Below are 14,100 nucleotides of genomic sequence, written 5' to 3' on the forward strand. Positions count from 1 at the left end.
CTCTAATTCCATTTTTTCACCCATATGTATATCCACACATTCAGTGACACATGGGAGTGGAGGGCCCAGCTACATGCCTATTTAATTGGGAATGTGTTTTAAATTTCCATTGTTCACTACCAATTTTAGGAACGGTTCTCAAAGCAGAATGGAAACCACACTCACAGAATTATTGTAAGAAAGAAAAAGGGACAAACAAGTTACTGCAAAAATTTAATGGTGCTTTTCCAATATAACAGAATTAAAGTACATAAAAATCTAGGAAGAGCAAAAATAGTTCTATAGAAAGAGTCTCATGGGAAGAGTATCTCAGCTATGATGACTCAGAAGCAGCTTGCATATTTGTGTAACTTATGTGCAAGGGAATCTGTGGGAGTATCAGAAGTCAAGATGGTATTTATAATAACATGATCAAAGGAGTGGGGGCTTCAGTCATGCAGTTGCAGCCACCATCTTGAAATTTTGAGCCTCAACTCTTAGCTGTGGAAGGCCCTTTCTTCCTTCCCCCTCCTTTTCAAAGACAGAGCTGTTTGAAAAGCAGAAACAGCAAGATGGCAGAAAATTAAGATCAGAATTTCTAGTTCTAACTGGTCTTTCTTCAGTTAAAAACTGCATGGCATTGAGACATGGGTTCTTACAAAGTTAATCACGTAATTCTGGGGAAATATGCAAAAACATCCAAACAAAGGTCCAGGTTCAGGAATGTCCACAGGATACGGTCAAAAAAGTAAGCATGATCATCACAATGAGGAATGGAAGCTCGGTCCACTTTTATGGCATGCAAAGTTGAGTGGACTTTGATGACATCATTGAAGTGTCATCTTCACTTTTTAAACAACATCCTTCAGATACCACTCTCCAGATAACATAAATGTGAATTCACATGAGTTGGATTATTATGAATGTATTTATTAGGATGGAGTAAAATTGCACCAATCATTGTTAAAAAGAAGAGTTCAAGAGTTTCTCAAAAAATATGCAGAGGGTTTTTATTTTCCAGTTCTTCACACACAACCATAAAACATGCCTCACACACTTTAAATTGTGTCTCTTCCTTGTTAGAGATGAAGCATTGGTGTGGCAAGCAAATTACAATCATATCGCACACATTATTTTAACAATCCTTTTGCTTTACATTTTATTTTTCTTCTCTCTCTTAGGCTTAGTCTAAGGACTGTGTCTTCCATGCTAGGTCTGAGTCTGGAATGACAAAATACATTTTTCATCATGCATCAAATAATTTCCTTTCATCCCAGAATACCTGCATGAAATACATGTTCTGCATATGAGTATCTGCTACCAATAATTTGACTGCAAGGTAATTTGTGCAAAATAAAAATGCCTAAACTTGCAGAAGTCTAATATGAACATATAGCCAGACAATAATAATAGTCTTCTTACTTCACACCTTGCTTAGACCATTCATCCACATCAGTGTTTCCAAACTGAAGAGTTATGAGACATAGATAGACGGTCGTCGGTCTTATTCTCCCTGCAGTCTTGCAGTTTGATACATAAATATGAAATACAAAGTAACACAATGATTCCAGAGCCCAAAAGGAAACCTGAGTGATTTTTTTTTTTTGTTCTCTGGTTGGCTCAAAACAGTAACTGTGAGTGGGACCTTGGAGTCCTAGTGGATGATCATTTGAATATGAACCAGTAATGTGCAGCAGCAGCCGAAAAAGCTAATACAATCATGGGTTGTATAAAGAGAGGCATAGAATCAAGATCATGTGAAATATTAATACCACTTTATAAAACTCTAGTAAGACCACACCTGAATACTGCAACCAATTTTGATCACCATACTACAAAAAAGATGTTGAGACTTTGGAAAAAGTTCAGAGAAGAGCAACTAAGATGATCAAAAGCCTGGGAACTAAACTATATGAAGAATGGCTGCAGGTTTTCGGTCTGGCTACTCTAAAGAAAAGAGGAATTAGGGGTGACATGATAGCAGTATTTCAGTATTTGAGGAGGCTTCCCCAAAGAAGGGGGGGGGGTCAAATTATTTTCCAAAGCATCAGAGGGCAGGATAAGAAACAATGGTTGGAAACTAATCAAAGAGAGAAGCAACCTGGAATTAAGGAGAAACTTCCTAACAGTGAGGACAATTAACCAGTGGAACAGTTTGCCTATTAGGCCCAAAATGGAGTGCGGGCGGAGCACAGGGCATTGCATGCGCGGGGGCAGGAGAAACACGGGTGCATTTGCATGCGCAGAGGGGCAAGGGGCATGGGGGGGGTTGCATGCAGATTGCATTACGGGTGCATGATGGTGCTTTTGGCACGCAACGACAAAAAAATTAGCCATCATTGCTATAGGGTTTCCTGCCTAAGGGGGGACGACGACGACGACTTCAAGATTCCAGGTCCTTCCAACTGTTATTTTATTCTATTTATGCTATCATCATGCTGTACCCTGAGCAGGTTGACACAAGGGCTTATTAGCCTAGACCAGAACTGTCAAACTCGCGGCCCAAGGGCCATATGCATCACACGTCAGCCACGCACACTCCGGTTTAGCAAATGTGGGAGAAGTCCTGATATGTCATGTGACACTGTCGTGATGATGTGATCCCTGGCCTAGACAAAAGACCTAACCTAGATATAAAGACTTAATCAACTCCAGTTTCCAGTTCTTATTAAAGATTTCAGCCCAATCAGAAATGATCAGCTGCAATTTAAAACCAAACCCTGATTTAATAGGAACAGTGAGCTTGCTTACATTGGCATACATCCTGAAGTCTAGATTTGATTTTGAAGGCCATCACTTTCATCAGCCAGGGGGTTGAGATCAATGGCAGAGTCAAAATGCCCTTTGTTTTCTGAAACACATATTTGCTAGCTCAGCTTCACTTTGCCTTCATCCTGGGAGAAGCAATATATTAAAAACTTGTCTGGAATTAGAGTACAGTACGTATGTCCAGATGTAAGGGGAGATGTTGCTAGTCAATATACAATTTTTTATGGCTGGAATGCTGCTAGCACCACATTGGTAGCTTACTTTCAAGGGGTAGGCATAGTATTGATGGCTCCCAGGTTTGGTTGTTCATACTGCATGTCACAGCCAATCACAACACTTTTCCTAAGTTAATTTTCTATTTTCTGGCTCAAACTTCTGGCAAATTTCCTAAAGGCTCTGAAAAAATAATTCCACCAAGTGGCATAAATTAATTTGACTAATTAACATGATGTTAATTATTTGTAAATTGTATGCTTGGATGCACATTAGTTGAGAGGCATATGTTATATTCAGTGTTTACTGAAACAAGCGACTACTAATCATATCTCCTGAGCTTTCTTTCCAACACAGTAAGAAAACGAAGTCTTATCCAAAACTTCATCAGGAGATGAAGGAGCTGCAGAATGTAGTGAGATGAACAAGTATAAAGTTGGGTTGGATAGACTCTGCTGATCAGGAATTGCTAACTATGAATAGGAGCATAAGCTCTTTGTCTCAGAATGCTGGACAGAGGTCATGGAAAATTCAAGGGGAAAGCCTATCAGAGGATCTGGGAGAAAAACAAGAGTTTTGGGAACATTTTCTTTTTTGAATGTCCACTGTCACTATAACTGGCAGGGCTCTTTCCAAAAGCTGCATAGATATGAAGAACATATGTTTGGCTCAGCAGTTTCATCTCCATCTACCTGTTACTGCTCAACCTCAAAGCCTGGGGTTTTCTAATCACCAAGTGATTAGATATGCGAGACACATGTAGTTAATCAGTCACTGACCATCAGTGAACATCTTAGCTGTAATCCTTGATGTACTTTTCTAGGAATTAACCCTATTTAATTTAAGCTTCTCAGAAAGCTCTTCGAAACATGCCTTTAGCTTCCCTCAAACGTGTCACTTAAATCATAATCACAATTCCTCGCCTGATCTCTTTGAGTTCCTTTTCTAAGGGTCACCAAGGATATGCAGGATTGTTTTGATAAATTGTATTAGCAAAACTCTTAAGACTTTCTTCAACATTTTTCTGATGAGTTGCTTAAAGACAGAATGTAACTCTTGGAGGTTGAATCCTGCATAGTTCCAATTCCTTGGGACTGGAAGACAAATGCTGATTTGAGTGGAGACATTCTTTAATGAATGCCTTTCATTTAGAGATGTTTGCAGATTTTGATGCTTTCATACAAATGAAAAAAAAAACTGTATTACACTATTTGGGCATAAATCCTGCCTGTTTTGTATGTGTGTCTATTTCATTACAATTTTCATTGCTCTGTAAATTGAACATAAATGGGTAAAGCAGAATTTGTCCAATTTGATTTTGCTATTTTCCATTTTTCCAACCAAAACTATATTTCTTCTAATTTCTTGAATTTTAAAAAAAGGTTATGCAAATATTAGTACACATTTTATGCATATTTAACTATGTATTATGGCTAACAGCAATAACATTTAGACTTATATACTGCTTTACAGCACTCTCAAAGTGGTTTACAGAGTCAGCATATTGCCTCCAACAAATCTGGCTCCTCATTTTACTGGGAAGGATGGAAGGCTGAGTCAACCTTGAGCCTGGTGAGATTTGAGTTGCCAAATTGCAGTCAGCCGGCAGTCAGTAGAAGTCGCATTCTAATCACTGCACTACCGTGGCTTTTTACATTTCATTTGAGACATTTTTCTTTCTTACAGTGTGAATAGGCACATTGTTTCACCAATCTAGGAAAACAGCATTGCAAAATCCAGGAAAAATCTATAGGAGGAGAAACATAAGCTTGTTCAAGCTCAGATATAGATTCAGGAAACATTAATTAGCAGGGCTGGGTTCTGGCAGGCACTACTGCTGGTGCAATAAAAATTGTTATGCGCAAAAGCAAAAAACAGGATGGCGGCAACTATACTGCTGCCCGGACAACTGGTTCAGGGGTATGGCAGGCCTGGGTCGCTGCCAGTTCCAGTGCCCCAGGCCACCAAACCATTACCGAACCGGTAGGAACCCACCACTACTAATTAGGAAGGTTTGCAAGTACTGAATATTTTCTTCTTTTTCCAGCTGATCAGGAACTCTTTCCAGAAACCATCTTCCAAAATGCTTGAAACAAGTGTTCGAGATGTTGTTGGTTTTTTTTTTTTTTGTAATAAGATTTTATTTTATTTTATAACTTACAAAAATTCCAATATCAATCGAACAGTGTGTTGTCTGGGTACAAATCATTTTAGGAAATAATAACATATTTACAACAGTATTCATTGCATTAGTATCAACCATAATAATATTAATAATAATGATAACCATAGTATTTGTTTAACCAATTTAACATACTTTCCTTATATCACTAATCCTTCCATATATTTCCCTGTTTCTATCTCCTGTTTTTGTCAACTAACCATTGATAAAATAAGTCCCAAGTTGAAAAATATTCACTTTCATTCTTTTCCTTAATTATACCGTATTTTTCGGACTATAAGACACACTTTTTTGTCTCCCCAAAGGGGGTGAAAATGTCTGTGCATCTTATAGAGCAAGTATTGTTGAAGCCCCATCCACCTGCCGGCTTTTTTTGGCTTCTGCACATCCCATTTTTTCAGGTCTATTTTCAGCCTTTTTCAGCCTGTTTTCAGGGCTTTTTTCAGTCGGTTTTGAGCCTTTTTTCAGCCCTTTTTCGAACTTCAAAAATGGGCCCCAAAAGCCTAAAAATGAGCCAAAAAGCGCACAAAATGGACCAAAAAGCCTCAAAAAAGGGCTGGAAAAAACCTTGAAAATAGGTAGAAAAAAGGGCCCAAAAAGGGCTGAAAATGGGGTGCCCTGAGGCCAAAAATCTTTTTTTGTTTGTTTGTTTTCTTCTTCTAAATTTAGGTGCATCTTACAGTCAGGTGCATTTTATAATCTGAAAAATATGGTAAATGTTAGCTTATCCATTTCTGCATTTTCTAATATGTTTTTAATCACATTTTCATCTGTTGGGATCTCTTCACTTTTCCATTGTTGTGCAAATATTACTCTAGCTGCAGTCAATACATGTAGAATCAAATATATATTCAATTCAATTCTGTTCAAATCTTTATTGTCAGAGTACAATATATGTACAATGAGATTGGCTGAGCCTCCCTTTGTGCTCCTCCCCAACACAATACAACTCACAGTGAAAGACAAAAAATCCCTAGCCCAGTGAATCCTACTAACAAACACCCAGTCCTATTATGTGGACTTATTGCATCTTGTGCCAGTCCCAAAAGTCAATCATACTATATTGTTGTAGAGTTATGTTTCATTCAGCAGTCTAATAGCCCATGGATAAAACTGTTCTTCAGCCTCTTTGTGCAGCTGCCTATGCTTCTATATCTCCTTTCAGATGATAGGAATAAAGAAGAGCTGACCGGGGTGTGAGTTGTCCCTGAGGATTTTCCTCACTCTTCTAAGGCAGCGAGCCCTAGCAATCTCGTCTAGTGGTATCATGGGACAGCCCACGATGCTTTGTGCTAGGCTCACCACCCTCTGTAATGTCTCTGTAATGTCAAGCCAGCATACCACACTGTAATGCAATGAGTGAGGACACTTTCTATTGTGGACCAGTAAAAGGAGGTCATCACTTGTTGTTCCACTTTATTTTTTCTCAAGACCCTGAGGAAGTGGAGTCTCTGTTGGGCCTTTCTGGCCACCTGCATCGGGTTGATTTTCATGGTGAGGTCTTCGCTGAGATAGACTCCCAGGAATTTAAAGGAGGAAGCTCTCTCCACACAGCCCTCCTCAATGTAAAATGGGGCAGGTTTCTCACTCTTCTTCCAGAAGTCTAACACCACCTCCTTTGTCTTGCTGACGTTCAGGTGCAGGTTGTTTTGTAAGCACCATGTGAATAGTTTTTGAATCTCCCCCTGTACACTGTTTGATCTCCACCTGTATTAAGATCCAATATGATGGTATATCTGAGAAACTAATGATCACAGTGGATGGGTCAGACGATACACAATCATGTGTACAGTGAGTACAGGTAGGGACTGAGCACACAGCCCTGTGGGGAGCCAGTACTAAGCTTCAGGGAGATGTATATGACAAACCCAATCCTCACTGTTTGTGGCCAGTCCCTCAGAAAGTCTTTGTGGTAATTTTTTATTGTTTTTCCCTTTTCAGCATATATTACAATCGTTATGTCAACATTTTGTACATTGTCATATCATCTTATCTATACATATTTTCTTCTTTTCACCATATATTACAGTCATTATGTTAACATTTGTACCTTGTTGTATCGTCTTTATCTATACATGTTTATAATATTCCGCTTCTATGTTTAAGTACTTTTATATACAGTTCTATATGTATTTATATATATTATTTTTGGCTTAATTATTTTTCTTGTTTTCTAACCATTCATACCAATTATTCCAAATTTCATAATATTCCAATTCCTCTTTATCTTTTAATTTTAAAGTTAATTTGTCCATTTTTGCGCAGTCCAGTGTTTTTTTTTTTATCATTAATTCTTCCGGGGGAGTAGTAGTTTGTTTCCAGTATTGAGCAAAGGCAATTCTAGCTGTAGTTAGAAGATGTGTTAGTAAATATTTAATTTTTTTTGCGTAATTCCCTTTGATTATTCCCAGCAAGAAGGTTTCAGGTTTATATTTTATTTGTTCTCTCGTAATTTCTTGAACCCATTTCCAATTTTTTCCCCAATATTTTTGTGATTCCGGGCAAGACCACCACATATGATAGAAGGTCCCTTGTTCTTTTTTACATTTCCAACAGGTCGGTTCCAGATTTGGATATATTTTGGCCAATCTTGTTGGTGATAAGTGCCAACGATAAAACATTTTGTATATATTTTCTTTCAATGTTGCTGATCGTGTTAATTTATAGTTTATGTTCCAAATTTTTTCCCAATCCACTAGATCTATATTATAACCAAAATTTTTGGCCCATGCTATCATACAGCCTTTGACTTTTTCTTCTTCTAATGTTACTTCTAGCAAATATTTATACATTTTCGTTATGAATTTGTTTTCCGGGCCGATTAAGATTTTATCTATTTGTTGCAATTCTGTATATATTCCATATTCTTTTACATCTTTTTTGTATCTTGACTGTAATTGCAGATATGGCACCAATCTATATTAATATTGTTCTCTTTTAGTTCTTGATTTGTTTTCAGATTCCCCTGGTTATCTAAAATTTCACTATATCTAATCATTTTTGATAGATCTAGCATATTGGGATGTAGCATAGCTTCCATAGTGGAGAGCCATATCGGTATTTTCATGTAGTGTTTTGCTTTAATTTTGTTCCAGACCTGTATTAAAGCATCTCTAATATAATGTGTATGGAAATTTTTTTGTTTCTTTTGGCTTTCTTCCCATAAGAAAAAGTGCCATCCTGTTTGCAGGTCATGGCCTTCTAATGTCAATATTCTTCTGTTTTTTAAATTTATCCAGTCTTTGATCCAAATTAATGCTGCTGCTTTGTAGTAGAGTTCCCAATCGGGTAGTCCCATACCACCTCTGCTTCTATCATCCTGTAATGCTTTCAATTTTATCCTAGCTTTCTTCCCTTGCCAGATAAATTTTAGTATAATTTTATTCAGTTCAGTGAAGAATTTTTTCTCTAATTTTATGGGGATAGTTTGAAATAGATATAGGACTCTTGGTAGTATATTCATTTTTATGGTTGCTATTTTCCCTAGTAAAGATAGTTGTAATTTCCCCCATATTTCTAAATCTTTTTTAATTTGTTGTACTAATTTTGTATAATTATTTTCTTTTATAGTTAAGCACTTTGCAGTTAGCCATATTCCGAGATATTTGACTTTCTTTACCACTTGGAGTCCCATTATTTTTTCTAATTATTTATTTTGTTCTTCCTTTAAATTTTTGGTTATTATTTTGGTCTTCTCTCTATTAATTTTTAATCCTGCCACATTTCCATATTTTCCTAGTTCTAACATTAAACTATTTGCTGTTTCTAATGGATCTTCTATAATAAATGCCAAATCGTCTGCAAAGGCTTGGATTTTGTATTCCTCATTTTTAATTTTGGTTCCTCTTATTTCTGGGTTTTGTCTAATTCATCTCAGAAGACTTTCTAGTGTCAGGATGAAGAGCAGAGGTGATAGTGGGCAACCCTGTCTCACTCCTTTCGTTATCTCAAAAGGCTCTGTGTTTTCCCCATTTAATAGTATGTTTGCCTTTTGAGTGGAATATATTGTTTCTATTAATCTTTCAAATGTATTTCCTAGGTTCATATTCTTAATTTGTTGTTTCATATATTGCCAATTTAGATTATCAAATGCCTTTTGTGCATCCAGAAAAACAAGTGCCACTTGTTTCTCTGGATGCGTCTCATAATATTCCACTCAAAAGGCAAACATACTACGTGCCATGTGGGCTTCTCACAGCAGCCTAATCCTCACCTCCTGTTCCTTCTTCAGCTGTTGGACAAGCCCACGTGGCGCCGCTCCCTTCTCTTTGACAGCTGCCTGGTTTCCAATGGGGTGGGGAAAATCCATGCAAAGGGAGAAAAAATGCATGAATTTCTTCCCCATCCCCATTCCCCATCCCCATTGGAAACAAGGTGACTGTCAAACAGAAGGGAGTGCACACTATGTGGGCTTCTCCCAATCCTCTGTTCCGGCAAAGGAAGTGAGTGGGCAAAGCAAGACTGGTGCGGACAGCTGGGGTGAGCAAGCGAGCGGCGACTGGGTGGACAGGTGGGGGGAGCAAACAAGAGGGGGGCAAGCCAGGGGAGGGAGTGTTCCAGTACGGGGCCTCCAGAAGCTCAGGTATGGGAAGGCACACTAAATTTCACAAAGCAGTATGCGTATACTGGCTGAAACCCACCCCTGGACTATAGCCTCCTAGTCATTTGCTAAGGCTACAGCATCTCCTCCAGCTACATAGCATTTTACTCTGTACTATCCCCCCTCCCAATTTCCCACCATAGAAACAGCATAGTAGAATAATAGAAAGTATGGCGGGCCAAAGATCCAAAAGGAACATGGCTGCAGGTCTGACAAGTTGCCTCTCATCAGAAGACAACTATTTCCTAAAAAGAAAATAAAGTAGGGGTTAACATAACAGAACTAACCACCTCCCTCCACCCCACGGAGGCCCTTTGGAATTTGCAACCTTATGCACACTTACTTGTGAATAATTCTAAATCTGATAAGGCAGTAAGATTTATTCATAAAGTGTCTCTAAAACCATGGAAATCACAATTTTAAAACTCTTGTTAACCTCAGTAAACAGAGCAGGAGTCTATAACCTTATTTATACATTGATAATTTTATAATATTGTATGTATCATTTAACTGGATCATTGTATATCTAAAGCACCTTTATCTATCCAGAATAGTGGGCAATAAGTCTCCTTGCATGTGAAGGAGGGAGGGAGTTTTCCCCCCTTCTAATTAACGAGGTGCGGACCGTCAGCCCTTCCAAGAAGCATATCTCTGAATAAGCAGAAAATAAAACCCGAGAACATGTTCTAATGAAAACAAACTTTAATATGAAATAAAATAAGTCTTACTATCTAAAACCTTACATTTTGGCAACAGCAATTGTTGCCCACCTCCTTCGGCAGGCAAACAGAAGATCAGAAGGAAAGTAAAAGAATGTGATGACGTATTATGAAACATGCACAGTAAATCATTGTCAGATAAGAAACATTTCTTTCTACTGTATAACTCAGAATTTAAGCTCAAGTTGGCAAACAAATTAACGCAGTGACATTGCAGAAGGGGAAAGAAAGCTGAAAAATGAAGGATGGGCCCCGTTGCTTTAAAATAGGCAGAGAAGGGCTGCAATGCTACCCTTCTGAAATAGAACAGAGAAGAAATGAAAATGGCATTGATGGCTGGCTGTAATCCTATGCAAGAATATTCCACCTTGCAAGTCTTACTTAAAGACGTGCCTCAGGAGAATCCAGAGGGGCAGGTATTGTTGTCACAAAACTGGACAAAACTATAGTCATTTGCAGTGCATAAGACAAGATGCAGGGCTTCAATTGCATAGACCCGGCAGTTGTAATTTTCTTGAAATCCACCTCTGCAGACCCATGGTGCAGAAATAAAAGTTACAATTAAATTATAATTCCCTAGCAACTGATTGTTAAATGAATAAAATGTCCAATTGTTATTCTATTACTGTTTTTGGGAATTAGGATTGGTTTGTTATAAAGTCCATGTGGTCTAGTCAATTAACAGCTGTCAAAAGTTTAACATGTTCTCTCTAGCAGCTCATGTGCTTTTTATTTTCCCCACAGCCATTGGAAGGACCCTCATCCCTCGTTATTTTAGTACTGTCTTTGAAGGAGGAGTGACAGACCTGTATTACATCCTCAAGCACTCAAAAGAATCCTATCACAGCTCCTCCATCACAGTGGATTGTGATCAATGCACCATGATCAGCCAACATGGAAAACCTATGTTCACAAAGGTAATAGGAAAGGGTGATGTGAAACATGTAAATAATGGGTGTTCAAGATACTTTTCAGTGTATAACAAATGTTTTCTCCTGATGGTTGATGAATATCTTGGTTTTTAAAATCTCAGTATTCTTTTTTAAGGGACATAACTAGATTGTTAGTCATAAGCAAGAAACTGGGGAAAAGAACTACTATTCATTTTAATATATTTAGTTTAAGAGTGTGAAAAAGAGACTGCCAGATCTGGACACAAGCCCAGAAGGATATTTCAATTTGTTTAGCAAAGGGACAGTCATACAACTGTTCCATTAAACATGAGCTTGGCATATCATGCAAAGACTCAGTTGTATAGAGACCAAGTTTGCACTACTCAAACACAAACATGCACATCTCATATATGGTATTAAATTGGAGGAGATCTGTCCCTATCCTCTATCCAGAAGACATTCTGGAAAAGAACTATGTTAGATTATGATAGCCAAAAATATAGTCTGGCAGCACCAGAAGAGCTACTTAATTTGGAGAAAGTAAAGCTAGGGAAGAATTCATGCTGAATGTTTGAACATGCACTTGAATGGAATGGAAAAACTCTGTGTGCCTAGGTATTGAGGGAGCTGGACAGATTCCAACAATCCCAGATGCCATGACAAATGATCAGACACCATCATCCTCAACAGCAACAACATCATTGTATTTGAGTGCCATCAAGTCATTATAGTCCCCAGTTCCTTAAAAACTGAACAAAATGACATAAAGCATAAAAAACCCAACTTTAATTAAACACTCATGCTAAACAAAGAAAAGGTAATAATTAATTTTTTACTCTACAGCCCTCACAACACTAGAGCTCAAAATAACTTCAAAATCAAATCAAAAGTAGCATTAATAATAAAAAATATTATTTTTTTATTTTAAAAAAATATACAGTATATATATAATATATATACTGACTGGTGAAGGATCACTTCCCAACTATATTTAATACTTTCTGGAAATCAATTACCAAAGCATTTATTCTATCTTCTAGAGGTAGGTTGTTCCAAAAAAAAAATAGTTGATAAGCAATGCTTTATTGTCACAGTTCCTCCATCTTACAAAAATGAGACTTGTAGACACTGCAAATATCTTGGTGTCAAGCCTTCTGGATAAAGAAGTTAAAGCTATCACTAGAATTCCAGTCGAAAGCCAGCTGATAAAAGTTGTGATCCAGTAATATCTCTGGTTACCATCCTTTCCTCTATAATTTTGCCTTTAAAGATAAATAGTTGGCCATTATTTCAAAGTTTTGGGAGATCTTCCTTATGCAACAGGTTTTGTTTTCCCTGTCAGGGGTATATTGAGCCCTGTAAATTAATGAGGTATGAATCGTGGCATTTCCTTGAAGCATACTTCTTAAATAAGCAAAATAAACCCGAGATATATTCTAAGAAAAACATTTTATTGTAAATAAAGTAAAAACAAAACTTACTAGCTAAATGATTACATTTTGGCAGAGTTCCTGTCTGCCTTGGCAGACATACAAAAGAAAAGAAAAGTGAAATAATAATGATGTATGTGTGATGCGCAGTGAAGCTTAGAGATAAGTTCAGTTCATTCTACTGTATAACTCAGAATGTAAGCACAGCTGGCAAACCAAATAAACACAGTGACATTCCCAATAAGTTTTATCTTTTTGAGAAAGTGATTGCCACTGTCTATAATAACAATAACCAGTAAAAGCTACAATGATGCCAGGCACAACATGGCTTCACACACAAATGATGTGAATTGTATAGTTTGCACAGTAGCATAATTATGTGCATGATATTACTTACCTACCCCTACCCCTATACCCTGGCAAATGCTACTTTCAATTATTTATTAAAGCTAAATACAAGTGATACATTCTCAGCTACTTATGACAGCTATGTACTTTTCTTGTGGTTTCATAAATTGGGCAGGATTTTTATAACTAAAAGAGTATCTTCATTGATATCTTCTTGGTTTACTACTCAGGTTTATTTAAATGCAATATATTTGGCCAAAGGAGAGTGCAACCATTTCATGTTTGATCACCAGCATCTCAGAGGCAGTGGTTCAAAGTCGCGGTGGTGAGAAATGTAATATTTCATCAAATTACATCAGCACTGTTAAGCGCAATACCACTGTCCATTCACCAGGAGATTCTTTACATGCTGGTAATCCCCTGCTATGTCACCAAATAAATAATAATTAGTTAACCCATCTGATTCATTAATAATTGGTAGCATCCTACAAAAGACCACTTCCCTAGCAATGGATCATTTTGCTTCTGGTCTGAATTGTTTTTATTATGTCTAGTGTTCTTAATCGCAACTTAACTCAAAATTAAAGACCAAATTGGCTTAAAAGAGTGTTAATTTGAATTTTTAAACCTTAAGAGAGAGAAGGTAGGCATTACCACTACATTGCTTGACTTCAAGTATCTTAGAAATATTTACTATTGTATTTAGCTCTCTTCATCCATAACTGGACAGATGATATTTTATTTTGTAAATCCAGCTTCAGTGAAGTGTAAATAGCTTGGACAGGACTTCGCAGTAATTGTTCAGTTCTTTAGAACAATCTCCACTTCCGCTGGAGCCATTTAATTTTTAGAGCGTTCTTGATTTCTGAGATGTTAATGTCATAATTTTCTAAATTATGGGGTTGCCTGAGTATATTTTGTCTCATTATCTCTTGCTGTTTTAAAATGTGTGCTTCCAATATTGCCT

General features: G+C 37.3%; 1 protein-coding gene across 2 annotated transcripts in view; it reads left to right on the top strand.

Annotated features, from left to right (window-relative positions):
• Nucleotides 1-14,100, top strand: part of LDB2 (LIM domain binding 2) — a 149,574-nt gene that overhangs the window by 80,270 nt on the left and 55,204 nt on the right. For both annotated transcript variants that reach the window (XM_081959421.1, XM_081959422.1), the window contains exon 3: nucleotides 11,207-11,379. In XM_081959421.1, coding sequence (XP_081815547.1) covers nucleotides 11,207-11,379 — 173 coding nt within the window. The remainder of the gene's footprint in view (nucleotides 1-11,206; nucleotides 11,380-14,100) is intronic.

This window comes from Natrix helvetica (assembly GCF_964273705.1).
Source record: "Natrix helvetica genome assembly, chromosome: 7".
In the NCBI taxonomy this organism is placed as follows: domain Eukaryota; kingdom Metazoa; phylum Chordata; class Lepidosauria; order Squamata; family Natricidae; genus Natrix; species Natrix helvetica.